The sequence below is a fragment of the Scyliorhinus torazame genome, chromosome 18, assembly GCF_047496885.1.
Source record: "Scyliorhinus torazame isolate Kashiwa2021f chromosome 18, sScyTor2.1, whole genome shotgun sequence".
In the NCBI taxonomy this organism is placed as follows: domain Eukaryota; kingdom Metazoa; phylum Chordata; class Chondrichthyes; order Carcharhiniformes; family Scyliorhinidae; genus Scyliorhinus; species Scyliorhinus torazame.
The window spans coordinates 141,846,712-141,873,605 of NC_092724.1; the positions used below are offsets into that span (position 1 = coordinate 141,846,712).

The 26,894-nt window shown below is 47.2% G+C and overlaps 1 protein-coding gene across 6 annotated transcripts in view; it reads right to left on the reverse strand.

The window, feature by feature from the left end:
* wipi1 (WD repeat domain, phosphoinositide interacting 1) overlaps window positions 1–26,894 on the reverse strand; it is a 124,900-nt gene that overhangs the window by 93,180 nt on the left and 4,826 nt on the right. For all 6 annotated transcript variants that reach the window (XM_072483519.1, XM_072483517.1, XM_072483521.1 and 3 more), the window contains exon 2: window positions 13,313–13,395. In XM_072483519.1, coding sequence (XP_072339620.1) covers window positions 13,313–13,395 — 83 coding nt within the window. The remainder of the gene's footprint in view (window positions 1–13,312; window positions 13,396–26,894) is intronic.

Consider the following 26,894-nt stretch of genomic DNA (forward strand, 5'->3'; position numbering starts at 1 on the left):
TTAATTGGATGTCACACAATGGTCTGCACATAGTTTCTGATGGCACACACTGTTACATCTCATGCCACCGGATGCCCCAACTAACCGGGGGAAGATATAGACCCAGTGGTCACCTGAGAACATGGTGATACGGCTACATAAGAGTTCATGCTGCCTGGAGTTATCCCCGGAGTGTGTGGGTAGAGCGCAAGTGCTGCATAGCTGTTGAGTTCAGGAGTAAACCATCTTTGTTTTAAGTCTTTGATGTCAGTGATTTGCACAACATTCTACACTGTTCAATTCATTTGTACAGACAGATATTTGTCAACTAAGAAAAATAGGGACTGGATAAAAACGTTCAGTAGGTAACACAAGATTTCTTAATTGGTAGGTGCATCAGAAAGCTCTGGCTATACTACTAGTATTCCCGGTTTTACTGATTTTCTGGTACATTGCCCACTGTGTGCAAGGTCCCACCCATGGCACAGCACCGTGGAAAGTTCCACCCTACATTTTTATACTTCTAAATCATTTACAACAGGAAGGAAAGAATGACTCGGAGCTAAAGGCAAGGCCAATGTTGACTTTTCCTTTGGTAGTTTTCTCCCTCCCAGTTTAGAAATGCCAGATCTCTACTTGACTCTTCCCAATGTCAGCATGAGGCCTCTAACTCATGCAAAGGCTACAGGGTCCAATCCCACTGTCATTCAAAGTGACAAAACAACCTAGAACAGGAAAACAATCGCCACAAATGCAAGTCCAAAACTAGATTTAGACTAAATAGATATATTTAGTGTGAAGAATGGAGGATTTTACGAATATTGGCATCCAAATATCGGAACGATCAAGGGTTAAAAGCTGGGGTTATCTAGTGTGTTTGACTGCAGGCATCACTTTTTTAAAAAAAAGATTTTGTTTTGAAACTTCGAGGAAGTTTTGGTCAGCACGGTAGCGTAGTGGTTAGCACAATTACTTCACAGCTCCAGGGTCCCAGGTTCGATTCCCAGCTTGGGTCACTGTCTGTGCGGAGTCTGCACGTTCTCCCAGTGTGTGCTTGGGTTTCCTCCGGGTGCTCCGGTTTCCTCCCAGTCCAAAGATGTGCAGGTTAGGTGGATTGGCCATGCTAAATTGCGCTGTGTCTAAAATTGCCCTTAGTGTTGGGTGGGGTTACTAGGTTATGGGGATAGGGTGGAGGTGTGGGCTTGGGTAGGGTGCTCTTTCAAAGAGCCGATGCAGACTCGATGGGCCGAATGGCCTCCTTCTGCACTGTAAATTCTATAAAATTCTATGAAACACAGGTGCAATTGACCAGAGGATCGAGGTTTGACTAGGGTAGTTAGTGTGCTTTTGCAGCTTGTGGAGATTAGGTCATTTCTGCCCAGGAATGCAGAGAGGCAGTGAGTTTTGGAGACGCTTTGGCAGAGAAGGAGTCGAATTCTGATCTACCTGACCCGCTGTCCGCAATTCTCTCATAGTAGGATAGTTCTAAAAAAATGAGAGTAATAACATGTAAAGCAGAGAAGTCTTGTCTGGGAGCCAGAAAGCTGAAACACGTCATGTGAACCAGCTTTTTGAAGATATTCAGCCAGAGTCTGAAGTGGCTCAAGCAGGAGATTAAGTGACAAAAGGATTGATGGTGCAAGGCCAGTGTAAATGGTAATGGGACAAGCAGGGAAATAAATTGTGTGTCCAGGGGAAGTGTGGGTGGCAGAACCATGCATAGCTGTTATCAAAAACAAAGATACGAGAAGCCAAAACTAGCGAAGGAAACAAGAACAAAATGGGGACTGAGGTCATGGTCTGAAATTGTCAAACTCAAAAGGTTGGGTTCAAAGAAGAGGTGATGTTTGTAAGTACCTATGATATCAACTCCAGCATGGATCCAAACATTTCTGGATCCCAGAAATTGACAGTGGATTCTGTCCACCTTCTAAGGCAACTGAGTCAGTCAAATGAACAAATCTCTGTCTATCACAAGTGCTGTATTGCTGTACTCAGGGTTTCTTATGAATCATATGTGTACTGACGTCATCTCCTTTCCATTTTGAACGAGTCCTTCTTCTTTCGGGCAGTCCCTCAGGGTCAAGTATGACTTGCTTCTACTCCAGGGAAGAGGATTCTGCGGTGGCTGAAGAGTCCAATCCTGGGTTTGTAGGCTCTGCCACAGGTTTGGCAGGTGCTGTTTGATGAGGTGGGTGGGAGGCTCTGGATTCTGCGCTCTCTTGCCACTGTTTATGCTCAGTCTCCACATGCTCCACCCTGCGACGCTCGAGGTGATTGGAGCCTTCGCGGATGCTTCTTCTCTAGTTATGTTCGCCAAGGCAAGCGATTCCCACCTGTCGATGGCGATGTTGCATTTATTTAGGAAGGCTTTCCAAGTGTCCTTGTACGTTTCCTCTGCCCTCCTAGTGATCACTTGCCATTGGGGAGCTCTGGGTCGAGCACTTGCTTCAGATATCTTGTGTCAGGCATGTGGGCAATGTGGCCCACCCATTGCAGCTGACTGAGTGTGACCAGTGCCTCGATACTGGGGATATTGGCCTGGGAGAGAATGTTCATGTTGGTATGCCTACCTTCCAGTGGACTTGCGGGATTTTGCAGAGGCAATGTTGGTGATATCTCTCCAGGAATTTGAGGTGTCTGCTGTACGATGTCCCATGTTTCTGATGCATACAGGAGGGGTGGGGACCACAGCTGCTCTGTAGACCATGAGCCTGGTGCTGAATTAGAGGTCTCAGTCTTCGCACACTCGATTCCTCAGGCGTCCAAAGACTCCACTGGTGCACTGGAGTCGATGCTGGCTATCATCATCAACGTCTGCGCGTGCCAAGAGGAGCCACCCGAGGTATGGGAGATGATCCGCATTGTCCAGGGGCTTACCATGGATTTGATGGTCGTGGGGCAGATTTGTGTGGCAGGAGTGGGCTGGTACAGGACCGTCGTTTTCCTGATGTTTAGTCTGAGGTCCATTCTCTCATATGCCTCGGTGATTGCGTCGACAGTGGTTTGTAGCTCAGCCTCCGTGCACACACAGGCGTCGCCTGCGGTACTGCAGCTCGATGACGAGAGGTTCGAGTGGTCTTGTTCCTGGCCAGCAGACTTTGGAGGTTGAACAGTTTCCGCTTATCCAGAAGGTTAGCTCTACTCCAGCGGGAAGCTTCAGGGTGATGAAGTGGAGTATTGCTGCAAGGAAGATGGAGAAGAACGTTGGTGCAATAAAGAAGCCCTGTTTTCACCCCAGCTTGCACACATATTGGGTCTGTGGTGGTTCCATTGGTGAGGATCTCGGCTTGAAAATGAAATGAAATGAAAATCGCTTATTGTCACAAGTAGGCTTCAAATGAAGTTACTGTGAAAAGCCCCTAGTCGCCACATTCCGGCGCCTGTTCGGGGAGGCTGGTATGGGAATTCAACCCGTGCTGCTGGCCTTGGGTCTGCTTTACAAGCCAGCTATTTAGCCCACTGTGCTATACCAGCATTATAACCTACTTGAAGAGGCACAAAGGTAACATGATGTGGCACCAAGTGGCAGGAGAGCATTTCGCCTTTACAGTCTAACTTGTGTTGAATTTCTGACCTCTGTCATCTTGGTGAACCAAAGTTCATGAACTACCTCCAGGTTGCGGCAGGTGTGGATAATGCCCACTTTGGTCTGACTATCTTTTTTTAAGTTAATAAAAAGCTGTGCAATGGGTCAAAGATCCAGTTGCGAAATGCAGCCCCAAACTAAACACTGAGTGGCTGCAAGCTCTAACGAAGGCCAGTATTTAAGTGAGGCCAACACCAGTTAAGGTTGGACTGCACTACTTTAAAGGAGGTACATTTTTGCTGCTGCAACTCATTGAATAAGCAGGGAAACAAATTAGGAACAGCAGACGGAACCCAAGTAATGAGGCAGCAGGCCAAATAGGGCTCTTATGTTCTTAGATGTAGTGCTGGTGGTCTTATTACAGGAGATTGAAAGGAGAGGCTGTCGATCCACAGGGGGCCCTTGAGGCCCTCCAGATCATGTAAAGCAGTGGCGGCAGAGAGGTCAATGCCAGGAATACAGCCCCGAGGACCTGGATAACATGTCGGAAGGAGCTCAATTACCTTTCAAGTCATCAAGGACAGTGAATGCATCTCAAAAACCATCTCTGATGAGACACTCACAGTAGCATGTCCAGACCGTAGATGTGCTGGCTGTCTCCTCCCTTCCTTCTCTTAATCTTCCCCTTCGCCAGAGATGGTCATAACCCCGATGACAAGGACTGTATCCTCACAGTGACCATGCAGGACAGAGCAAGCCACCAAAAGTTAGGAGACATGGAGGAGCAATTACCGGAGGGCTCCTTGAGAGTGGTTCAGGCAGCAGAATGTATTTTAGAAAGGTCAGAGCCCTGCTTTGACAAAGAGTCATCCAGACTCAAACCAGGAGCTCCCTTCGCTTTCCACAGATGCTGTCAGCCCTGCTGAGATTGTCCAGTATTTTCTGTTTTGTTTCTATTTTAGAATAAATAGGCTTTTGATGGCTGGCACAGACACGATGGACTGAAGGGGCTCTCTCTGCTTTATGCTGAAAGACACTATGACTGTATAACTGTTGCTTCAGAAAATTGATGGTCAGCTCCATAACGTTGTATCATGGCTGTCACTGTAGGAGGTGAAGGGTTGACATCAGCTATGTGTACAGTGTCAAACACCCACCTCCTAGTTTGACGGAGGTGGTTCAAAGATGGTTGGAACAATGGGATGGCACAGAATGAACACATCTTGACTACTGCCAAGATGGCAGGCACTCTCATGGATGCCTGGGCATGATCACACTCCAAATGTACACCGAGTGGTACGCCCAATGAGGGATGCAGTAGATTTCATCTTTGAGATGTGGCACCCACAAAATCATATGTGCGCAGTTGATGGTTCCTTGCATCAAGGGGAAATTGGATATCCTGGTGAAACCCTGTGCCGGCTCCTACTGCTTAGAGAGAACATAGAACATACAGTGCAGAAGGAGGCCATTGGGCCCATCGAGTCTGCACCGACCCACTTAAACCCTCACTTCCACCCTATCCCCGTAACCCAATAATCCCTCCTAACCTTTTTTTGGTCACTAAGGACAATTTATCATGGCCAATCTACCTAACCTGCACGTCTTTGGACTTTGGGAGGAAACCGGAGCACCTGGAGGAAACCCACACAGACACAGGGAGATCATTCAGACTCCGCGCAGACAGTGGCCCAGCGGGGTATCGAACCTGGGACCCTGGCGCTGTGAAGCCACAGTGCTATCCACTTGTGCTACCCACTGCTACCGTGCTGCCCACAGAGAAGACAATGAAGAGCCTCTCCTGGTGTACAGTGCCTCTCTGACCTCCCAGTAATGGATGGGAAACTGCAATACATTAGCAATGTTTGCTTTTCCAGTCCATAAGGATTAGCTGGTGTAGGAATCGAAGGCGGTGGTGACCTTGATGACCATTGGAGGCACGATCCTTGCCTTGCTTAGTGGCTGCAGTACTGGGTTGAGGGTGCAACATGATGCTGTGATACATGAGCTGAACGCACTGCTGCTGGCTGAGGTGCAGCTGGGCAAGTGCTCATTGAAGAACCTAGGTGAATACAGCTTCCTGCTGTGAGCCTTCTTCTTTCCTCTTATGAGAAGCTGATCTTCTCTGCTTCCTCTGCTCCATCTCCGTGATGCTACAGCTCAAGGGGTAACTGCAACAAAATCTCTCAAGACAGGGAGCAAGTGGTACAACTGCTTCCAAATCTCCAACACCATTTCCTTCTGGACTTATCCAACTTCCGCAAACTCTTTCAAGCTTTCCATTAATTCTGCAGCAGCAGAAGGTAGTGTAAAAGCACCTCAACTGTAAGTTGGATGATGATCCCTTTATATAGTGCTGATGTGGGTGTTTCCCATGTAGCTGTAATCATGTCTTGAAAAGACAACATCAGGAAGGGTGGTGGGGTCTAAAGTGGCTGTTCAGGCATCAATTCGGCATTACATGATGACTTGAGTCACGATCTGCCTACTCCACACACTTCAGACACCCATGCTGTCATCCTGCGCACATGCCAATCAGTGCAGACCACGCAAAGTCATTGGAAGCGGGTCCCCAGCTTGACTGGCTCCCTTAACACGGGACTACCGGCATCACAGAGTCCAACTCTGAATAAGCCCATTAGTGATTCAGCGATGCCAAGCTTCAGCTTTCAAACCTGAAGCTTGTGGAAGGAAGGAGAGACCGAGGGACACAGGAGTTCCACATTTTGAAGACCTGAATAGTTAAGTGCAGAAAAATTATTTTCAAGTCTTAATTTGAACTTTGGTTACATAAACAACAGTGGCTGCATTTTGAAAGCAATTACGGTGAAGTTTGCGAGGTTTTCTGGGAGACAGGATAAGGCATGAATTACAAGATACTCTTTAATCTGGGGAGAATGCAGGAAGGGGAAAAAAAGTATATGGAATGGTAACTCAGGAGAACTGGCAAACATTGATGTCTGGTTCTGTGACATGCTTATTGATGGTGATTGGAAACATTCCCCTTGTAAGTGCATGCTTGGCTGCATAAATTAAGCTACAATGGATTCCTGTGCATCTCATCGCGTACTTGGCATTGGAATAGGCACTTACTGTTCCCTCCGAGGATGCTGAGTAATTCTGATTAAACTGCACTTGTCAGTCTTCAAGCAAGAAACGAACAAGTACTTATTCTAAGCTGTCAGTGACCAAGTGTTCCCTCCCCTGAAATCACTTCCTTTGGTTCAGTGTCCATTACTTCTCTGTGAAGCATTTGGGTGTGTTCTATCTTAGAGGCACCTTGTAAAGGCACGTGCACAGCTGACATGAGCAGAGGTCACAAAAAAGTCATCACTCGGTCATAGCCCCATCTCAAAAAACCATTCTTGCGTTCTAAGGATGCTAAAAGTCTGATTTGAATGACGTTTGAGATTTCTTCATGGGACTTCTTAGTGACATTTCTGGTTGCTGTTCTGACTCAACTCAGTCTAATCATCTGGAATAAGAATATATGTCAGTGGAAGGCAAAATCAACAGTTTGGCAAGTGAGAGGAGGCATTTGAAATGGATGTGGATTGGGTTTCCACTCTTCCCAGGCTTGTTTCATGGTAAGCAGAAACACAGATGGATTGGCCCTGAAATTAGGGTTTGTGCCTGTTGGTCGGTGTCCGTGTCTCCGCGCCCAGCAAGTGATCAGAGACCAAAGGGAGGGATTTCCAGTGACGACGTGGGATAGCAGGTCGCCACGTAAGGTGGCACCTTCCGCGGAACAAACCGGTTGTTACCTCTGATCGGGGACCATACCGATGCTCCCATTGCCGTCTCCACTGGCCCCAGATCCTTAACGTTGCTGCCACCACTGGGCTCGTGGTATACTTTGTCGGCGAGAGCGGCAGCGGTGTTGTCACCAATGCCCCCAGGCTCGTTCCTTTGCAGGTCGCCATCTCCATCCTCTTCCATGCCGCCCCCTCTCCCTCCATAACCCACTTGCGGATCATTGCCACATTTGCTGCCCAGTAGTAGCTCCCTAGATTTGGCAGCGCCAACCCTCCTCAGTCCCTACTGCGTTCCAGGAACCCTCTCCTTACCCTCGGGGTCTTATTCGCCCACACAAATCCCATAATACTCCTACCTACTCTCTTAAAAAAGGCCTTGGTGATCACGATGGGGAGGCACTGAAACACAAACAGAAACCTCAGGAGGACCACCATTTTGACCGACTGCACTCTACCCGCCAGCGAGAGCGGTAACATGTCCCATCTTTTGAAGTCCCCCTCCATTTGCTCCACCAATCTCGTCAGGTTCAGTTTATGTAGGGCCCCCAACTCCTGGCCATCTGGATCCCTAGGTACCGAAAGCTCCCCTCCGCCCTCCTCAGCGGTAGGTCCCCTATCCCTCTTTCCTGGTCCCCTGCCTGTAATACGAAGAGCTCACTCTTCCCTACATTGAGCTTATAGCCCGAAAACTCCCCAAACTCCCTCAGAGTCTGCATGATCTCCACCATCCCCTTCATTGGGTCCGCCACGTACAGCAACAGGTCATCCGCATATAGCGACACCCGATGCTCTTCTCCCCCTCGGACCACCCCCCTCCATTTATTAGACTCCCTCAATGACATGGCCAATGGTTCGATCGCCAATGCGAACAGCAGGGGGGACAGGGGGCACCCGTCTCGTCCCTCGGGACAGTCGAAAGTACTCCGACCTCCGCCGGTTCGTCACTACACTCGCCACCGGGGCCTTCCCCGCCTGCATACTTCCCAAACCCTTACTCAGCTCCTCCAACCCAATTGGTGCCCCCAAGCCAGCCACCTCCTGCTCTTCCACCCTCGGGAATCTCAGTTAGAACATAGAACAATACAGCGCAGTACAGGCCCTTCGGCCCACGCTGTTGCACCGAAACAAAAGCCATCTAACCTACACTATACCATTATCATCCATATGTTTATCCAATAAACTTTTAAATGCCCAATGTTGGCGAGTTCACTACTGTAGCAGGTAGGGCATTCCACGGCCTCACTACTCTTTGCGTAAAGAACCTACCTCTGACCTCTGTCCTATATCTATTACCCCTCAGTTTAAGGCTATGTCCCCTCGTGCTAGCCATTTCCATCCGCGGGAGAAGGCTCTCACTGTCCACCCTATCTAACCCTCTGATCATTTTGTATGCCTCTATTAAGTCTCCTCTTAACCTTCTTCTCTCTAACGAAAACAACCTCAAGTCCATCAGCCTTTCCTCATAAGATTTTCCCTCCATACCAGGCAACATCCTGGTAAATCTCCTCTGCACCCGTTCCAAAGCCTCCACGTCCTTCCTATAATGCGGTGACCAGAACTGTACGCAATACTCCAAATGCGGCCGTACCAGAGTTCTGTACAGCTGCAACATGACCTCCTGACTCCGGAACTCAATCCCTCTACCAATAAAGGCCAACACTCCATAGGCCTTCTTCACCACCCTATCAACCTGGGTGGCAACTTTCAGGGATCTATGTACATGGACACCTAGATCCCTCTGCTCATCCACACTTTCAAGAACTTTTCCATTAGCCAAATATTCCACATTCCTGTTATTCCTTCCAAAGTGAATCACCTCACATTTCTCTACATTAAACTCCATTTGCCACCTCTCAGCCCAGCACTGCAGCTTATCTATATCCCTCTGTAACCTGCTACTTCCTTCCACACTATCGACAACACCACCGACTTTAGTATCGTCTGCAAATTTACTCACCCACCCTTCTGCGCCTTCCTCTATGTCATTGATAAAAATGACAAACAGCAACGGCCCCAGAGCAGATCCTTGTGGTACTCCACTTGTGACTGAACTCCATTCTGAACATTTCCCATCAACCACCACCCTCGGTCTTCTTTCAGCTAGCCAATTTCTGATCTCTAAATCACCCTCAATCCCCAGTCTCCGTATTTTCTGCAATAGCCTACCGTGGGGAACCTTATCAAACGCTTTGCTGAAATCCATATACACCACATCAACTGCTCTACCCTCGTCTACCTGTTCAGTCACCTTCTCAAAGAACTCGATAAGGTTTGTGAGGCATGACCTACCCTTCACAAAGCCATGCTGACTATCCCTGATCATATTATTCCTATCTAGATGATTATAAATCTTGTCTCTTATAATCCCCTCCAAGACTTTACCCACTACAGACACGAGGCTCACCGGTCTATAGTTGCCGGGGTTGTCTCTGCTCCCCTTTTTGAACAAAGGGACCACATTTGCTATCCTCCAGTCCTCTGGCACTATTCCTGTAGCCAATGATGACATAAAAATCAAAGCCAATGGTCCAGCAATCTCTTCCCTGGCCTCCCAGAGAATCCTAGGATAAATCCCATCCAGTCCCGGGGACTTATCTATTTTCAGCCTGTCCAGAATTGCCAACACCTCTTCCCTACGTACCTCAATGCCATCTAATCTATTTACCTGGAGCTCAGCATTCTCCTCCACAACATTATCTTTTTCCTGAGTGAATACTGACGAAAAATATTCATTTAGTATCTCGCCTATCTCTTCAGACTCTACACACAACTTCCCATCCCTGTCCTTGACTGGTCCTACTCTTTCCCTAGTCATTCGCTTATTCCTGACATACCTATAGAAAGCTTTTGGGTTTTCCTTGATCCTTCCTGCCAAATACTTCTCATGTCCCCTCCTTGCTCGTCTTAGCTCTCTCTTTAGATCCTTCCTCGCTACCTTGTAACTATCCATCGCCCCAACTGAAACTTCACACCTCATCTTCACATAGGCCTCCTAGTTGGTCTAGGAATCGTCTCATCTCCTCTTCCCCCGCTGGGGGCTGGGATCTGTACAGCTCTTCATAGAAGGCCTTAAATACCCCGTTTATTTTCGTCGCACTCCGAACCGTGGCTCCCCTTCGATCCTTGACTCCCCCCATTTCCCTCGCTGGAGTTCCCCCTCCCACCTTTCTTCCCGCACGCGGGAAAAACAAGAAACCCCGCGCTTTCCAAAGCCCGCTCCGCCCCCTCTGGCGCAGCTCCTATCGCGGCCTTGTCTCTCTCCCCCAGCCCATGTAACATTTCCTGCGCATGATTGTGATTGACCCCCTATATACAACAACCATCACACATCAAACCTCAAATATCCCCCTCCACCCTCACAAACCCTCAGTTAGAGTCCAACTTTTCGGTTTGTATAAATGTCCACGCCTCTTCAGGCGTTTCAAAGTAGTAGTGTTGGCCCTTGTATGTGACCCACAGTCGCGCTGGCTGCAGCATTCCAAATTTCACTTCTTTCCGGTGCAACACCGCTTTGGCCCGGTTGAAACCCGCTCTCCGCTTTGCAACCTCCGTGCTCCAGTCCGGGTATATTCGGATCTCTGCATTGTCCCACTTACTGCTCCGCTCCTTCTTGGCCCATTTCAGGATCCACTCTCTGTCCGTGAACCGGTGGAACCTCACCACCATCGCCCTTGGCGGCTCATTTGCCCGGGGCCTCCTCGCCACCACCCGGTGTGCCCCGTCCAACTCCAGCGGCCTCGAAGGGGCCTCCTTGCCCATCATCGCCCCGAGCATCGTGCTCGCGTATGCCCCGGCATCGGCCCCCTCCACTCCTTCAGGGAGACCCAGGATCCGCAGATTCTTTCTCCTCGACCTGTTCTCCAGGTCTTCGCGTTTTCCTGCCCACCTCCTGTGTAGCGCCTCGTTCTGCTCCACTCTCACCACCAGGCCCGAGATCTCGTCCTCGTTCTGACCAACTCTTTTTTGTACCTCCTGGATCTGAACCACGTGGGCCTTCTGGGTGATCCCTAGTCCTTCGATTGCCGAAAGCATAGGCGCCAGCATTTCCTTACGCAGCTCCTCGCGCTGCTCCTTGAAGCAGTGCTTGATAAACTCCTGCAGCTCCACTTTGTCTCTGGCCGCTGCCATTTTGTCTTTTCCCCCCGGTTTTTCCCGTTGCTCCAATGCCACTTTTGTGGCCGTTACGCTTCGACTCCGTTTCATAAAAGTTGGAGGGGGACCTCCCTGTTACCTCCCCCACGGGTTAGTATCAAAAAAAGTTCAGTTGGGGCTCTTCTAGCGAGCCCGAAAGTCCGTGGTAGCGGGAGCTGCCGAATCGTGCGGCTCAGCTCCGCATAGCCGCACCCGGAAGTCGCCGGTATTATAGGTATTACGGCATCTGATAGGCTGAAGCACCATTGGTGGAAACTGTATGCTTTCTATTGGTTAGGATGTATGGTAACTCCGCCCTGCTAGGCGGGGTATAAGAACCCGTGCCACCCCAGCAGCCTTCATTCTGTACCTGAGCTGCTGGGGGAAACATCTAGCTGATTAAAGCCTTCAGTTGGACTACAACCTCGCTTTAGTGGTCATTGATCGTGCATCAGAGGGGATGATGTGTTTTCCGCTGCGGAATTGGACAGGGCGCATCAGGTTCTGCAGCAAAAGTCACGGTTGAGCAAGCTGCCACGGGCAGTGATTGCCCAATTTCACAGTTACCAAAGGAACAAGCAAATCCTGGAGTGGGCCAAGAAGAATTGGCGCATTGTCTGGGATGGGCATATGGTGCACATCTACCAGGACATCGTTACCAAACTGGCAAAGCGGCTGGCGGCCTTCAGGTGGTTTGAGGGCGGCTGCTGGAATTTTGTGTGCGTTAATTTTGGGTTGGGGAAACTGTAAATATTGCAACAGAGTGTGTTAGAGCTTTGCTCTTCTACTTGGAGGCTGATTGGGGGGGGGATCTTTTCTGAGGTCAATGTCGGGGGGATGGTAAAGCGGGGGCATTGATATGGTAATAGGGGCACGAGGAGCATGGTAAGGATGCTGGGATTTGGACAAGGGAGTAAGGAGGATGTGCTTGGGGTATGGGGTTGTCAGCCTTTCTTTTTCGCGAGGCTTGGGGGTTGGGAAGGTGGCAGGATATCTGGCTAGCACTAAGGAGTAGGTTAGTGAACAGGAGTGGTGTGGGGGAGGAGCTGTGACTTACTGGGCCAGTTTGGCGAGGCTCAATGTGTCTAGAATGTTTGTATGGGAGGGGGAGCGGGTTAGTTGAGGCGGCAGGCAGTCTGCCGACATTGGGGGGGGGGGGGGTTTAGGGAGCTAACAGTGAGGAGTTTTTTTGTCTCACATGTTGGGTGGGGCAGGTGACCATCTTAGGTGGGCCTAGGAACTGATGGACGCATCACAGTGGTAATGGTTGTCTCGAGGTGAGAGGTCCCCAGCAAAGCAGTTAATCACCTGGAATGAGCAAGCCATGGGGGGGACCAGTGTTTTACAAATTTAAAGAGGCTGAGAGCTGACGTGGTGTTTGTAGCGGCTGCACGTATGATAGTAGCTTTCATACTTGGTGTTATGTGTGAGGACTGAGAGCCATACAGGAGTATCTAGAACATTTTGTGTTTAAGAATACCCAATTCAGAGTACCCAATTGTTTTTTTTCCAACTAAGGGTCAATTTAGTGCGGCCAATCCACCTACCCTGCACATCTTTGGGTTGTGGGGGTGAGACCCACATAGACATGGGGAGAATATGTAGACTCTGCACAGACAGTGAGCCAAGCCGGGAATCGAACCCGGGTCCCTGGCACTGTGAAGCAACGGTGCTAACCATTGTGCTACCGTGCCACCCACGTTTTCAAAGAGGCTCCACACCTTTGCCTATGTAAATATGAGTCTGACCAATACACAAAACATTAATATTGTCCCACAAATAAATCTAGAATGGTGTTATTTCATATACCGCGAATGTTAGAAATTTACAGAAGATCCCTCAAAACAAAAAGCCTGATTAAAATGGCAATTGTATTCAGTGTCCCAAGGTTAATAACTTTAAACGAACAATGACTCACTGCATTTGTAGATTTCCTCCAACCTGTCCACTGATGACAATGAGAAAAGTTTATAACCAGAGTTTGTACCAACTGCCAGAGATCTGTAGAACAAACAAGCAAAAAAAATGCTAAGAAAGTAGATTAACAGGTAGGGCAAATTTCTCTCATCTCCCTCATAACATCTTTGCTACAGAATTGGCAATTATCATTCTTTCATTCCAATTTCACTCTATGTTACCGTTGAGATGCAGAAGTTCTTGGGATCCTTTTTCATTGTGTGGGATCTTGACTTGTACCATGACACACCAGGTCAGCGTGCACTGGTTAACACTTCGGACCTTAATATTATTGGCACTGCTATTCCTACTCAGTCCACCCAGTCATATTTATCTGGTTTTAATACCACTACAATTATCAATACTGAACCATTATTGAATCAGCAACATTCCCAAACCAACATTTATATCTGATAATTGTAATGATATGTAGACAGACATGTAACAAAAGGGTTAATCACAACACTTGTGGCACTACCACTAGAGGGTACCACCAGATCACACTATATAAATGAGTTCCCAAAGGATCTTGGTCTCTTTCCTCACAGGAGTACCTAGACAGCAGTAGTATAGTAAGATCACAGCCTAGACACCACATGTAGTTCAGATACAGTTCATTTAGTTATATCTCATTACTTTATTTCTAGAGTGACAAACTCATTTATTAGTTCTATTGTTACTTAATAAACGTGTTTACTTTGCATCGACTCGTGTATTCTTCAATATCATTTGCAACCAGTAACGACAGATATTACTTTAGCCAAGTAATACAACAATGACAACTCATACCAGTATTAAGAGAGATCCATTGTTTGTAATCCTGATACCATGGTTAATTTTTATACTTTTGTGGAATGTGGGCATCGCTGACAAGGCCAACATTTGTTGCCCATCCTGGCAATGCCAGCTATGTAGGCTGTACAGCCCAACAATTGGCTGATCGAATCAAAGAGTATTTTCCTTTGCTTGTTTGTAAGAATATAGACCATACTCAACTGATTTGCACTTACAAAACCCAAAACAAAACGTCTGTTAGATACTGTTCTCCAATTGGGCATCACCTCCTGAAAATTCTGAGTGCGCTGATCAGTACACCAACAACCAACTTTAGATAATTAGTGAAGCTCATACTTGGCTCCTTCACTTTTGCTAGAAGTGACATTCAGTCCCACAGAAGTGCCCTTCTTGAATTCCTCAGAAGCTTGGGAAGCCTATAGTTTCTTGTTACTTTCGCCACGTGAATGCCGCAACCAGAGTGGACTTGCCAATCAATCAGCACCATTTCACCATATAAATTATTGCAATCGTTTGAAATTTGGTATTTGTTCTAATAAGTACAAGATGAAAAGCTTAATAATGTGTCTCGCTTTTCAGTCATATTTAAGTTCTGTACCACCAAGCAACTGTTATTACCTTCCAAATTGCTGGTTTTCTTTCTTTCTTTCTAAAGGAGGAATTTTCATGAGACAAATTTGTTCATAATTAAAAGACATAGACATAAGACAGGAAGTGCTAATTCATAAGCAAGAGACATACACACATGTAGCATTACTAGACTAGTGAATCTCGCATGGCATGGCTCAGTGCAGGTGTAGGATCCAAATCCCCTCCAACTATGTGGGATGACAATGCGGTCCAGTTTTAGAAGAACCCCGTCTATTACTGCCAGATCATCTCTGCCATTATAGAATTGAGGGCATTGGCCCTTGAGCCACCCGTCCATTAGGTGGCGCATGACACGCTGTAGCAAAGGGTCAGCCGCCATCTCGCGGCGAATTTGGACGAGGCGTTTATCCCAGACAGGTAGATTGGAGGCCACAAATGCCACATGGGCGTCAACCTGGCAGACAAATCCCGCTGGGTCACATGGGAGAGTTGACTGCCCTGGAGAAGGCGTCAGCAATGATGAGGTCCTTGCCTGGGGTGTATACCAGCTGGAAGTCGTATTGCTGGAGCTTGAGAAGAATACGCTGGAGGCGAGGCGTCATGTCGTTCAAGTCTTTCTGTATTATATTGACCAGCGGGCGATGGTCGGTCTCGACGGTGAATTGAGGAAGTCCGTAGACATAATCGTGAAATTTAACAACACCGGTCAGAAGGCCCAGGCACTCCTTTTCTATCTGCGCGTAGCGCTGCTCCGTGGGTGTCATCGCACGTGACGCATATGCAACGGGGGCCCATGATGAGGCCTCATCACGTTGCAGGAGCACTGCCCCAATGCTGGATTGACTGGCATCAGTCAAAAATTTGGTCTCCTTTGCTGGATCAAAGAAGGCTAAGACCGAGGCCGTGGTCAGTTTTGCCTTGAGTTCCCTCCATTCGCGCTCGTGGGCAGGGAGCCGTTGGAAGTCTGTTGTCTTCCAGACCAGGTTCCTGAGAGCCGTGGTATGAGAGGCGAGGTTAGGGATGAATTTCCCTAAAAAATTGATCATGCCCAGAATTCGGAGGACCGCCTTCTTGTCCTCTGGTGTTTTCATAGCTGTGATGGCAGCTACCTTGTCCGCATCCGGCTGCACACCCAATTGGGAGATGTGGTCCCCGAGGAACTTAAGTTCTGTCTGACCAAAAGAGCATTTGGCCCTGTTGAGGCAGAGGCCATGCTCATGTATACGTCTGAATACGTGCTGGAGGCGACTAACATGCTCCTGCAGGGTGGTGGACCAAATGATTATGTCATCAACATAGACGCGAACACCTTCAATACTTTCCATCATTTGTTCCATAATCCTATGGAACACTTCTGATGCAGAGATGATTCCAAACGGCATCCTGTTGTAACAATATCTTCCAAAGGGGTTGGTTAAATGTGCAGAGTTTCCTGCTGGATTTATCGAGCTGGATTTGCCAGACTCCTTTTGAGGCGTCGAGTTTGGTAAAGAGCTTGGCGCGAGCCATCTCACATGAGCTCTTCGCGCTTGGGAATTGGATAGTGCTCTCTCATAATATTGCGATTTAGATCCTTGGGATCAATGCAAATTCTCAATTCGCCGGAAGTCTTTTTTACACATACCATGGAACTGACCCAGTCGGTCGGTTCCGTGACTTTGGAAATCACTCCTTGGTTCTGGAGGTCCTGCAGCTGCTGCTTGAGGCGGTCGTTAAGGGGTGCTGGGACCCTGCGAGGTGTGTGCACCACAGGCATGGCATTCGGTTTTAATGAAATCTTGTAGGTGTACGGGAGCGTGCCCATGCCCTCGAAGACGCCGTGGTACTGGTTGATAATGGCGTTGAGCTGCGCCCTGAAGCCAGTGTCCTGAAAGGCAGACGTGTCAGCAGGAGAGAGAGAGTGAACTCTCTGAACTAGGTTCAACAGCTTGCATGCCTGCACGCCAAGCAGGGAGGCTTTCGAGGAGCCCACGATTTCAAAGGGAAGGATGGCTTTGCGTGACCTGTGCGTCACTTCAAGTTGGCATGAGCCGCTGGCAGCAACGGCATTGCCATTATAATCTAACAGCTGGCAGGCTGGCTGGTTTGACACGAAGGCTTTGGAGGTCAGACCGCGCAATGAGATTGGCGGAGGCACCGGCGTCCAGGCGGAATCGTATTTGGGACCGATTGACCGTAAGGGTGGCACACCACTCATCGTCCAGATCAATGCTGTAGCAGGTCTCGATGGCAATCGCTAGGGTGAGCTGCTTTACCTTGAGGAGCTTCTGGTGTAGGGGGTCCGACTGAACACCGAAAACGATCTGGTCGCGTATCATGGAGTCGGAGGTGGACCCGTAATTACAGGACTGCGCAAGGATGTGGAGGTGGGTGAGAAAGGACTGGAAAGGTTCATCCTTACCCTGCAAACGCTGTTGGAATACATAGCGCTCGAAACTTTCATTCACCTCGATGTCGCAGTGACTGTCAAACTTAAGGAGGACTGTCTTGAATTTTGATTTATCTTCACCATCAGCAAGGGTGAGAGAATTGAAAATGTGGATGGCATGGTCCCCGGTCGTGGATAGGAAGAGAGGGATCTTCCTGATGTCTGAGGCAGCTTCCCGGTCTGTGGCTTCAAGGTTGAGCTGGAAGCGTTGTTTGAATATCTTCCAGTTGGCCCCTAGGTTACCGGTGTTGCAGAGCGGCGGCGGCGGGCGGACGCTGTCCATTTTGCAGGATGGCTGTATGCTGGTGGAAGGCAGATCACTTGCAGGTAGGTCTAAGAAGTTCTAACATCCCTCAACTACTGGTACCATGATGTGTTGGGTGCTTTGGGTCCGTGGAACACATACAGGTTACCAACACTTAAAACAGAACAACACTATTTTATTAAGCTAGAAACTGTTGAACATACTTTCACTGTGGGTTAACACGATGTTAGGTTACACTAAAGACCTATGCCTATCCTAACCAGTCTATGCACTCAGCACATGGTGAAGATCTGTGCTGTAATCTCTGTCCTTCTGAGATGAGCGGGAAAACTGATGCCCTCTGTCTTTATAGTGAGTGTGCTCTAACTGGTGATTGGTGCGGTGTTGTGTGTGTTGATTGGTCTTGCTGTGTGTCCATCAGTGTGTGTGTCTGCACCATGATATACTGGTGTATACTATGACAGGCACTGTTACCACCAAACTGTCCCAGGCAACACACAACAGTACTCATTGTAAAGGAAGAGAGAGGCTTTGACAAACATATCAACTTTGGAGCTAGAGATACCTCATCTGAACGGAGAACGTTTTTTTGTTTATGAAAGTAACATCAATACTGAGTGACTCTGTCTGGACCAGGGCGTGTAACAGACTAAAAAGATTGAAAGGTGGTTAGCATTGACCATCCAGCAGGATAGGTTCAAGAAATGTGTTTATGATATTCTAGTATACAAAGGACAAGATTTAAAGATTTGGCACTGTAGTCAAGGGGAGGGGGGGGTCCAGGAACGGTGAACCTGACTCAGGACCTACAATTCATACCGGATGGGGATTGTAAGTCATCAGCCAAATCTGAAGGATATTAGGGCTTGGGGGGGGGGGGGGGGGAAGCGGGAACCATGCCACGTCTACACTGAAGCGTTAGCCCAGATTTTATGCTCATGCCATTGAGTAAGACTTGAAGTTAGAAACTTGTGAATTCCAGGCACGGGTGCTACCAACTGTGGCACAGCAGACACTCTTAGGAAGTGTCAGATAAGAACCTGCAACTATTCCAGTTCCTGGAGTTTGTGTTCCTGAAGTGTTGATGTTCTTTAAAAAGTATAACATAGGAATTTGAATAACTCTCAAATTGTGCCCAAAGGCACTGCAGTCAAGGTTGTGTCTTGCACGGTTTTCATATATTGTGAAGAAGTAAATTCCAGAAATAATTCAGCATATTTTACGATGGCACATCATTGCAAAAAAGCATTTTGGTCTGCCTTCTAAAACTTACAAATCATTTTCTGAACTTTAATTCAATTCATGAATTTACAAGCAGTTACAATTATTTGAATTCTGCTAAGGATATTTGAGCAATGGCTGTTAAGGGACAGGCCAATTTACCAGCTAAATATCACAATTATCCACAAGCAATATCATAGAAGATCCGGTCACGAACCACAGTTCATGCTAGCATTGTTGAATTTGATACAGGTGTAATCTGCAATAAAAATATACAGACTTAAGTCACAACGACTTACATACTATCTACCATTATGGAGTCTACATTACTATTACACAGTTCAACATTTCAGTGTGGTTGCTAAGCCATCCAAATATTTTGATTAGAAGATAAACTTTTATTATACCTTTACAGCAGGATGACTATAATCACTTGACATCTACTCATCTGGTGTTGGCTCAAAGAAAATTACTATTTTCCAGGCAGTCCAGTGTACGCAGCAAAAACACTGAACTAAACTAACCCCTTGTGGTTTTTAGTTGCGACAGCAAGCATCTGAAGCCCATAATAAACTCTGCAAACAACTGGTCTGGTTAGGGATCTCCTTAACCATAAGTGAAAGGAAGAAATCTAGGAGCTAATTAGTTACACTGCCAGATCCTAAATACCTATTAACTTCAATAACAATGCTTGACCTCGACATTTGGGAGCCTCCTGCCAAAATAAAATCATAAAATCTTCGCTACTGGGTCACAAAAATAAGCAACGGATCAAGACCCTTCTGAAACCTGGGAAGGAATATCCCCTCAGTATTAGTAATGCAAAAGACCATATATTTATAGTTGACAACTTTGATCAGAATATAGTTGCCAAAATGCATATTTGCAAATTATAGAAATTAGGCATGATCAAGAGGATGTTTTATGATTAGACCAAATGATTGAGTGATTTGATTTTTAACTCAATCACTGGTGCAATGTTGCAGCAAATATCTCACAATCAGTTCCTCCATTCACTGGCACTTTTATTAGAAGGGTGTTTCTCAGTGTACTGTCCCTAGCCCCTAACTCTCCAGGAAGTTAAGGAAGGCCCTGCTGATATTGAAAGGGATAGAACAAATTTACATTTATGTATCACCGTATGTCGCCTGGACATCCCAAAGACGTTTACAGATAACAAATTACTTGGTGAACAACAGTCACTTATTATTTAAGCTAACACAGCAGCCAGTTTATACAGATCAAGAATGTACAAATACCAAATAAATGAGCGACCAGACAATCTGTTTATGATGGTGCTGAGAGACAGAAATGTTGGCCAAGGTCTCAAACAGTCCCAGAGAACCTTTAAAACATGCAGATAGGTGTCTTCCAAGAAGCCGCCTTCTCTTCTTCGGTGATCACCCGCGAACGAGTACGATTGTCCACCAAACTCCCTGCTAATGGTAATGGGCTCTGTGGGTCCTTACATGGCTGATGAGCCTGATCCTAGAGCCGCACCTTCAACTGTACACTTGGCAGGTGATTCCAGGAGGTGGGATTGGTCCTTCAACTCTGGATCACTGGTATTGCCTTCGTAGGCCCCTTTCCCAGCCTCCTCTTGCCGTCGGGTGTCCTCGAAGAATTGTGTCCATTCCAGCAGGAGGTTCCTCCAAGTAGGTCTCTTCTGAGCAAGTGTCTCCCAGGTGTTGACCTCTGTGTCGCATCTCTTGAGGTAAGCCTTCAGGGTGTCTTTGAAGTGCTTTCTTCATCCTCTTGTTCGGAAGCATTCCTCGAGCTAGGAAAAGCAGATTTGCTTTGGCAGGCAGGATTCTGACATCCTAAGAACATGGCCGGCCCAGCGGAGTTGGTTTCAGATGATCATGGCCTCGTGCTGGAGCTCTTGGTTCCTTCAAGGACACTGACGTTAGTACGCTGACCCTCCAAGCTAATACGGAGAATCCGCCTCAGACAGCGTTAATGGTACCTCGCGAGGGCCTTCTGCACATAGTCCAAGTTTCTGAGCTGTATAGAAGATTTGGGAGGACGACCGCCTTGTACATCAGGATCTTGGTGCCAGCACAGGTATCGCAGTGGTCAAAGACTTTCATCCTTAGACATCCAAAGGAGGCGCTCATGGATTGGATATAATGTAGGATCTCCGACTTGATGTCAGCCTTAGAGGAGAGATGACTCCCCAAGTCTGGGAAATGTTCAACATTTGGCAGAGTTTCTCCATTGATCGTCCTGGGAGGGAGAGACCGGAACTTACCCTGGGCAGATTAGTAAAGGACTTGAGTCTTCTGGAGATCGAGGCAGAGACCGATTCTTTGGTATGCTTCCGCAAAGGTGTCAAGCAAGGTTTGGAGATTCTGTTCTGAGAGAAGGGGGAGGTGGTGAGTCTCCGCATACTGAAATTCCACGAGCAATGTCAGTGACTTTTCTTCTTGAATGTCAACCAGTTAAGGTTGAAGATTTTTCCGTCCAGCCGATAGACAGTATCCACTCTACTGGGAAGTTTGCTCTTGACATTGCTCTCAGGGTCAACGGAATGTTTAAGCCTCTCCACCGTGGCAAGGTGACAATCCAAGGAAAGGACCAAGAAGCCACGTGACCAACAATGCACCACTTCCTCAGTATTGCAGTAAAGTATCAGTCTGGGTTACTTACTCAATTCCGAAGTGGGGCTTGCACACAATCTTCTAATTCAGAGATCAGAGCATTATCAGCTGATTATTGCTATATTACTAACTGGCTCTGTTCTTCGCTGTAGTTAGGTGAATTAATTAAAGCTTGTATATTTGTGTTGTTTTTTTTTTAAATAGTTGCCGAACAACAAACACAGGAATGAGAAATGACCGAGGAAACAACCTGAAACCATTTTTATTTAAAAAAAAACATAGTTTTAAAACTTCCTCCTCTAACCAAAAAAAAAGACAATCACTGTAAGGATCCCAGCCGAGTAAAGATCAAGAGGGAAGGTAGAAGTGGAAAGAAGTTGAACCGTGACGTCACAGCCTGCAGGTAAGTGGCTGGTGACTGGTAAGTAGTTTTTCTTTTCCCTGAGGTGTTATCGTGCAGGGCGCAGTGGTTGCTGAGTGAGTGCTTGCTGAGAAGGGGAGTAAAAAATTTTTTAAACTTACTGTTGGGAGCTTCCAGCTGAATCCGGTCGGATGAGGACAGAGTGACTGCTGGGTAAGTAATAAAGATTTAAATTGTTTGCGCAGGCCCATAACAGCTGATTGCTGTTCTCGTGTGGGGCATAGTGCTTGCTGGTTAAGTGTTTTATTTTTACCTGTATTTAAGTTTGGCAGTTTCTAAACCCTAGACACGATACTTGTAGTGTCCCCCATCCTTCCACCTCCTTTAACCTAAGGGGTAGAGTGAATAACAGGTAAACTCTTTCTTTCTTTTTCTTTTTTTATCTCGAGGGGATGGCAGGGAAGGCAGTGCAATGTTCCTCCTGCAGAATGTTTGAGGTGAGGGACACCGGCAGTGTCCCTGCTGATTTCACCTGCGGGAAGTGCACCCATCTCCAGCTCCTCAGAAACCGCGTTAGGGAACTGGAGCTGGATGAAATTCAGATCATTCGGGAGGCAGAGATGGCCATAGATAGTAGCTTCAGGAATGTAGTTACTCCGAAGAATCAAGGTAGATGGGTGACGGTGAGAGGGGCTGGGAGGAAGCAGCCAGTGCAGGGATCCTCTGTGGTCGTTCCCCTCAGTAACAAGTATACCGCTTTGGATACTGTTGAGGGGGATGACCTACCAGGGGTAAGCCACGGTGAACGGATCTCCAGCACTGAGTCCGTCCCTGTGGCTCAGAAGGGAAGGAGGGAGGGCAGGAGAGCAATAGCTATTGGGGACTCGATAGTTAGAGGGACAGATAGACGGTTCAGTGGCAGCAAAAGGAACTCACGGATGGTATGTTGCCTCCCGGGTGCCAGGGTCCGTGACGTCTCGGACCGTGTTTTCAGAATCCTGAAAGGGGAGGGGGAGCAGTCACAAATCGTGGTACACATCGGTACCAACGACATAGGTAAGAGAAGGGATGGGGATTTAAAACAGGAATTTAGGGAGCTAGGGTGGAAGCTGAGAGCCAGGACAAACCATGTTGTCATCTCTGGTTTGTTGCCGGTGCCATGTGCTAGTGAGGTGAGGAACAGGGAAGAGTGCAGATAAACACGTGGCTGCAGGGATGGTGTAGGAGGGAGGATTTCAGGTATGTGGATAATTGGAGCACATTCTGGGGAAGGTGGGACCTGTACAGACAGGACGGTTTGCACCTGAACCAGAGGGGCACCAATATCCTGGGAGGGAAATTTGCTACGGCTCTTCAAGGGGGTTTAAACTAATTTGTTAGGGGGCTGGGAAAACGAGCCGTGTTCCAGAAGCCAGTGTTGAGAGTAGGGAGGTGCTGAGGAGGGTATCAAGGCCGCAGGAGTGTACCGGCAGACAGAAAGGTGGGTTGAAGTGTGTCTACTTCAATGCAAGGAGCATCCGGAGTAAGGTAGGTGAACTTGGAGCGTGGATTGGTACTTGGGACTACGATGTTGTGGCCATTACGGAGACATGGTTAGAACAGGGACAGGGATGGTTGTTGGAAGTTCCGGGGTATAGATGTTTCAGTAAGAGTAGGGAAGGTGGTAAAAAAGGTGGAGGAGTAGCATTGTTAATCAAGGATAATTTAACGGCTGCAGAAAGGCAGTTTGAAGGGGATCTGCCTACTGAGGTAATATGGGCCGAAGTTAGAAATAGGAAAGGAGCGGTCACATTGTTCGGAGTTTTCTATAGGCCCCCAAATAGTAATAGAGATGTGGAGGAAGAAATTGCAAAACAGATTATGGATAGGTGTGGAGGTCTCAGGGTAGTTGTCATGGGTGACTTTAACTTTCCAAATATTGATTGGAACCTCTATAGGTCGAACAGTTCAGATGAGGCAGTTTTTGTACAGTGTGTGCCGGAGGGTTTCCTGACACAATATGTGGATAGGCCGGCAAGAGGGGGGTTGGATTTGGTACTGGGTAATGAACCGGGCCAAGTGTTAGATTTGTTTGTGGGAGAGCACTTTGGAGATAGTGACCACAATTCGGTGTCTTTCACTATTGCAATGGAGAGGGATCGGGCCATACGGCAGGGCAAGGTTTATAATTGAGGGAGGGGTAATTATGATGCAATTAGGCAAGAATTAGGGAGCATAGGATGGGAACAGAAACTGTCAGGGAAAGGCACAAATGAAAAGTGGAGCTTGTTCAAGGAACAAATACTGCGTTTCCTTGGTAGGCATGTCCCTGTCAGGCAGGGAGGAAATGGCCGTGTGAGAGAACCATGGTTCACAAAAGAGGTTGAATGTCTTGTCAAGAGGAAAAAGGAAGAGTATATAAGGATGAGAAAACAAGGTTCAGTAGGGTCGCTTGAGGGTTACAAAGTAGCAAGGAATGAGCTGAAAAAAGGGCTTAGGAGAGCTAGGAGGGGGCATGAGAAGTCCTTGGCGGGTCAGATCAAGGAAAACCCCAAAGCTTTTTACTCTTATGTGAGAAATAAAATAATGGCCAGGGTGAGGGTAGGGCCAGTGAAGGACAGTAGTGGGAACTTGTGCATGGAGTCAGAAGAAATAGGAGAGGCGTTGAATGAATACTTTTCTTCAGTGTTCACCGAGGAGAGGGGCTATGTTTTTGAGGATGAGAGTGAGATTCAGGCGGGTACGCTGGAGGAAGTAGATGTTTTGAGGAAGGACGTATTAGCAATTTTGAAAAACCTGAGGGTCAACAAGTCCCCTGGGCCAGATGGGATATACCCAAGGATTCTTTGGGAGGCATGGCAGAGCCTTTGGCTTTGTTCTTTGGGTCCTCGCTGTCCACAGGGATAGTGCCAGAGGACTGGAGAGTGGCGAATGTTGTTCCTCTGTTCAAGAAAGGGAATAGGAATGACCCTGGCAATTATAGGCCAGTTAGTCTTACTTCGGTGGTCAGGAAGATAATGGAAAAGGTCCTGAAGGATAAGATTTATGACCATTTGGAAAGATGCAGTTTAATCCAGGATAGTCAACACGGATTCGTGAAGGGTAGGTCTTGCCTCACAAATTTGATTGAATTCTTTGAGGAGGTAACTAAGTGTGTAGATTAAGGTTGAGCAGTTGATGTCGTTCGTATACATGGATTTTAGTAAGGCGTTTGATAAGGTTCCCCATAGTCGGCTCATGAAGAAAGTAAGGAGGTGTGGGATAGAGGGAAATTTGGCCAATTGGATCAGTAACTGGCTATCACATAGAAGACAGAGGGTGGTGGTGGATGGAAAATTTTCAGACTGGAGACCAGTTACCAGAGGTGTACCACAGGGATCAGTGCTGGGTCCTCTGCTATTTGTGATTTTTATCAATGACTTGGAGGAGGGGGCTGAAGGGTGGGTCAGTAAATTTGTTGATGACACCAAGATTGGTGGAGTAGTGGATGAGGTAGAGGGCTGTTGTGGGCTGCAAAGAGACATTGATAGGATGCAGACCTGGGCCGAAAAATGGCACATGAAGTTTAACCCTGATAAGTGCGAGGTGATTCATTTTGGTAGAAAAAATTTGAATGCGGATTACAGGGTCAACGGCAGGGTTCTGAGGAATGTGGAGGAACAGCGAGATCTTGGGGTTCATGTCCACAGATCTCTGAAGGTTGCCACTCAAGTGGATAGAGCCGTGAAGAAGGCTTATAGTGTGTTAGCGTTTATTAACAGGGGGCTTGAGTTTAAGAGCCGCGGGGTTATGCTGCAACTATACATGACCCTGGTGAGACCACATTTGAAGTATTGTGTGCAGTTCTGGTCACCTCATTATAGGAAGGATGTGGAAGCATTGGAAAGGGTGCAAAGGAGATTTACCAGGATTCTGCCTGGTTTGCAGCATAGGTCTTATGAGGAAAGGTTGAGGGAGCTAGGGCTTTTCTCTTTGGAGCGGAGGAGGATAAGAGGCGACTTAATAGAGCTTTATAAGATAATGAGGGGGATAGATAAGAGTGGACATCCAGAGACTATTTCCTCGGGTGGATGTAGCTGTTACAAGGGGGCATAACTATAACATTCAGGGTGGGAGATATAGGAGGGATGTCCTATTTTTTAGTGCCATCCTAATGAACAGAAAACCGAGTATTAACAAGACTGAAGTAACAGTTTTACCTGACATGAGAGAAATAAATTACATGGATTTGGGTATAAAATAAAAACAGGAGTAGCACTTTAAAAGAACCTTCAACTCAAGTCCATCAGATTGTTAAGAAGCCGTGCTTTATGAAAAAATTACTGAATTAACTGGCTAGAAATCAATGAGTTTGAAAACGATTAAAACAGAAAATTAAGATGGCAGGTGACTTTTGTCATTTCTGCAGACTCGGATTTCTTGAGTCTGTGGAATGTTGATAATTAAATGGCCCTGGTGGAGTGCCCTTCCTTGAATAGGCATACTGAATCAAAAAACATCTGTAGAAACTTTTCAAAACTCAAAATCCATTTCCCCAAACTTAAAACTGAAACAAAGAAGTTGCAGAGAAACTAGTTCATCACAAGTTGGTGTGAATAGCCATCATCCATTCCCCATCACGTAGCCATGACATCTAGCTCCAAATGATTTATGTGGACGATGGAAGGCTTCATTAGGTAGTCACCTGATTGAAACGGACTTCAGATAACCAATCTTATGTACTCCAAGCCCCAGGGAAGAAAGCCAGTCTGGAAATAAGCAGGACAGAAGATCTTTGTTCGGGTCTCTCCCTTGCCACCTATTGTTACCAGCCCGAATCCAATCTGCTGTTTTCAACAAGAAAAATATTTCTGCCTGGAGCATATGCAAAGAACTCAACCCAGCAGCTGGTGTCTCTAGAAGAACAGATAAATCGTCTTCTACGTCTTTCAACTGCCTCAACGCCGAAAGGAGAATGACTGAGCTCCGCTTGGATCCACCCAAAAGTCACCACCCTATGAGAACCGTATCATATTAATCTTCACTGGACTTGAATATTCTCTCACTCTATCCTGCCACTTTGTAATCTAATTTTGTATGCACACACTTGAACATGTGTGTGCATGTGCATGAAAGTTGGGGCATTTTTAATGTTTTTCCTAGACCCGATTGAGCACAAGAAATGCTATCCTCTTCTCTTTTCAAAAAGTGCAATAAAATCTGCCTGTTTATGTATTTGTTCTCCCTGTGCCCGTGTGGGTTTCCTCCGGGTGCTCTGGTTTCCTCCCACAAGTCCCGAAAGATGTACTGTTAGGTAATTTGGAC